The sequence below is a fragment of the Urtica dioica genome, chromosome 7 (genome assembly GCF_054948205.1).
Source record: "Urtica dioica subsp. dioica isolate 48M chromosome 7, U.dioica_male_clone48M_v1_H2, whole genome shotgun sequence".
In the NCBI taxonomy this organism is placed as follows: Eukaryota; Viridiplantae; Streptophyta; class Magnoliopsida; order Rosales; family Urticaceae; genus Urtica; species Urtica dioica.
This window is the reverse complement of record NC_142762.1, coordinates 932,850-936,330: the sequence shown is the minus strand read 5'-3', so window position 1 is coordinate 936,330 and position 3,481 is coordinate 932,850. Positions and strand designations below refer to the sequence as shown.

Sequence of the window (3,481 nt, the reverse complement as noted above, 5' to 3'; positions counted from 1 at the left end):
GCGCGAATGAAGATAAAAAGATAGGAGCCAATTGAATTAGGAGTCAAGGAGGGAGAAAACGGGAAACTTCCCGTTCTCCTCCCCCTCTCACTTGCGCGCGCGTCCAAAACAGGAAAGGGCAATAGCTAATTTCCCTTTCCTCGACCTATCAGCTAATTTCCCTTTCCTCGGCCTATCAGCCCATAAGGCCGGCCCAAAAAAAAAATTACACAGGCCCGAATTTTCTAGTCAACAAATGCAAAAATACTGGAAAAATCAGAAGGCAAAAAACAAACCTCAAACGAGCCAGAGAAGCAAAGATGGTAATAAGTTTATCGCTCGAGCTACGCCGATCAATAAACTTGGGGATTAATGTTATGCCCTCGTTTTCGATTCTGACAAAACAAGTCGCACGTCCTACAAGCAACATGTAAACGTGCTGGAATATGAAGTAGGAACGATCAAGCGACTCAAGCCTTAAGAAGACCGAACTACATTCCTCCAAAAAGATAACGAGACGAGAGATCTTCTCCAATCAGATGACTCTGGCCGGCCCCAGCCGAGGGGCACTCACTGGCCTTGTGACACGCCGGGCAGGAGGCCCTCACCGGCCCACTGACTCATGCCGGCATGGAAAGTCACGCCATGACTCGCCAGCCGAGTGCCTCTCGGTCGGTCCTCCTACGTCGCCGGCGAGGCCCTTCCACACATGGTCGGCCAGGCCATGTCCTAGCCGCCCAAGGCAAGGACAAGGAGTCACTTTGACTCTCCTGATGCCGTTATAAACCCTCCCTTTCACGAGGGGTGAGGAAACGAATTTTTACACACCCTAAGCTCTGCTAAAATTGTGTCTCACTGAGTCCGCTCTTGAGATTTCATAAACACCTAATGCAATCGCACTACTGTTGAGTGTCGGAGAGGTAAAATATAAACAATCCCTTTGTTTCCCCTTCGTAGTTCATATTTCATTCCTTTCTCATAAACACACTATCATAGCTTGGAGCAAAGACCTCTAACACGGAGCTTGGAGTTGAAGGGATTCGTACCAATTTGGACCTTAGTGCAATCACAAGGTCCGGACCTGGATCGAACCACTTCGGTTTTTAGTGATAATCCATTTTCGAGCATTAACACTCATTTTCACACATAATTTCTTTTCTATCATGACTGACCAATAAATCTGAAAAGAAACTCATTTATTAAGCGAAAACAAGATACGGGCGTAATAGGAAATGTACATAAGGAACAAGATGTTTTTTCGGAATAAGAGTGAGAAATAGTATTCTAAGAATAAGAAAAAGTTCAGAAAATAAGGTAACCCAAATAATTTCCACTTGATAGAATTTGGTTATAGACCCTCCGCTCATATATATATTTATATGGTAAAAAAATTACACCAGCTTAACATATCCAGCTTTCCACTATCATGTTTACATTACAGGAAAACAGTCCGATGAACCATGTCTGAAAATAAATAAATAGACAGACCAAAATTAACCGAAAAGAAAAATATGTAATTTATGCATTACAACTGAGTGGCCAATAAATATCGAAGGAAAAAAAAAAAAGCGAGTCGTTCACATGATTGAACAATTCGTTTGTGGGTCGAGCATGTCAGGAGATCTGCAAAACAGAGAGTAAGTTGTAATTTGGTTATGTGACAGTTAATAAATCAAAAATAAAACAAAAGAAAAAAGTTACAACAATAAGTTAAGAGACTGACAATTGGGCGGCGAAATCGGGAGCAATTTGATCGAGGATATCGCTCGGGGGTTGACCACACTCTTGCATTTTCTGCATAAGATCGACGATCTTGTCAAAGTTGTTGGGTTCTTCGTCGTAGACTCGGTTGAGAGACACGATGAGTTCGTTCTGCTTTGAAAACCGCTCGTACTCCTCAGGGCTCACGCTCCCACGGTGGTCCTCGAGCCACTGCGGATATTTCTCACCGATCTCCTTCATCGGTTTCTGCAGAATCTCCTTAGACAAGAGCTGTTGCATCATCGTCTCCATTATAGATTCCATGTCCTATACAAACCAACCACGTCACCACCATAAGAGCGAACGAAGAACCACCTTAACTTCTACTTAATTCCACCCATCAAAGGCATGAAAATGTTGAGAGCTCAAATATTATGTACCAATGCAAACATCAAAGACAGAATTACAAGGGTTGATATCGTGCATCTGAGAAGTCCGTGCTCTCTATTAGGAATCTCTCAACACCTCATAATCTCTCAAACAATTAACATGATCCTCTTCTTTACTAATCCTAGATGGGTACCGACGTGTTTAGTGGGAATCGAACTCGGGACCTCTTGGAAATAACCCACTAGAACACCAACACTTGGGGTACAGAGGAAGATTATATAAAAAAGAAAAAAAAAATTATATCTAATCCAAAGACCTAACATAAGCCTCAGTTATTGATTTAAAATACAGATAGGTTACAAATAACAATAATAACGACACTGATTAGAAAAATAGCAACTATGAGCAGAGGATCAAGGTAATAGACCTGAGAGCTGGCTAGCTCCTGGAATTGGTTGACCCAATCTTCGATGGCTGGCTCTTCCGGCGATGATCCGAGACCCTTGACGGCCTCTTGGGTGTGGGCTCTGAGCTTATCGAGGGCCTCCGAGACATGAGGCTTGTCTGCCTTAGGCTTTGCCTTCTTCTTTGACAGCTCAGGTAATCCCAAACCCAGCCCTTGAACCCCTACTACCGCTTCTTTGCTTTCACTGAAAACAAAAAACGGACTCAATCCTCTGAGAACCAAATAGGAGAGACTCGATAATCATTTACCTTTTGTTGAGGTTCAGAGTGTGGAAGTCATCTAGCGCACCTGAAATTAAACCCCAAAAAAATTATTGAAATAGTAATTCCTAACACGGAAACAAGAAGAAGATGATGATGATGAAATATTACTGTCAAGAAGGTCGTCCAAGTCGATATCGTCGGAGGATTGACGAGGTCTGAGGTTATTCGCCAAATTATCGTCGTTAGACATTGTCGTCTGTGTTTTCGGGTTTGAGGAGATACACGAGAGATCCCTCATTTAATCGACGATAGTTTTTTTGGGTCAGCTGTGGTTGGGCTATTAAGGGGGAGAAAACTGAGCCCGTATAGGCCCGTTACCCACAATGCACTGCATAGTCCCAAAATTGCATGTGCGATCGAAATACCATTACCGTTATCGTTCTGAGGTTTAGAATTTATTGATAACCCCTGATATCGTAAAGGAATGTCGGGGAAAGCAGAAAAAAAGGAAACCGGTACCGTTGAACTTACCGTTACCGTTGAGGAATACCGTCAAATACCGTATTTACCGAGAGGAATCCAAAAAAGAAATATACAAAAAACATACAAACTACGTAGGATAAAATTCATAAAATAAAAAATAGTGTACAATGTTTCAACACATTATCAAATTACAAACACAACAAAAACTAAGTTCAATAGTACAAACCAAAATGATAAAGTTCAACACAATCCACCAAAT

At 42.0% G+C, this 3,481-nt stretch overlaps 1 protein-coding gene across 1 annotated transcript; it reads right to left on the bottom strand.

Moving 5' to 3' along the window:
- Positions 1 to 1,363: 1,363 nt before the first annotated feature.
- LOC149390072 (peroxisome biogenesis protein 19-2-like) lies at positions 1,364 to 3,052 on the bottom strand. The gene is made up of 5 exons (XM_089618507.1): positions 2,908 to 3,052; positions 2,785 to 2,824; positions 2,498 to 2,720; positions 1,703 to 2,007; positions 1,364 to 1,602 (listed from the first exon to the last, which is right to left on the bottom strand). Exons 1-5 carry the CDS (start codon positions 3,035 to 3,037, stop codon positions 1,557 to 1,559), a joined length of 744 nt encoding a protein of 247 aa, XP_089474633.1. The 5' UTR covers positions 3,038 to 3,052; the 3' UTR covers positions 1,364 to 1,556.
- Positions 3,053 to 3,481: the final 429 nt, after the last annotated feature.

Coding starts and splice junctions, on each gene's coding strand:
- LOC149390072 (XM_089618507.1), bottom strand. CDS start 3,037: ATGAGGGATCTCTCGTGTATCTCCTCAAACCCGAAAACACAGACGACA. Junction 2,825..2,907: donor CTTGGACGACCTTCTTGACA/GTAATATTTCAT, acceptor GTTTAATTTCAG/GTGCGCTAGATGACTTCCAC. Junction 2,008..2,497: donor AGGAGCTAGCCAGCTCTCAG/GTCTATTACCTT, acceptor TGGTTTGTATAG/GACATGGAATCTATAATGGA.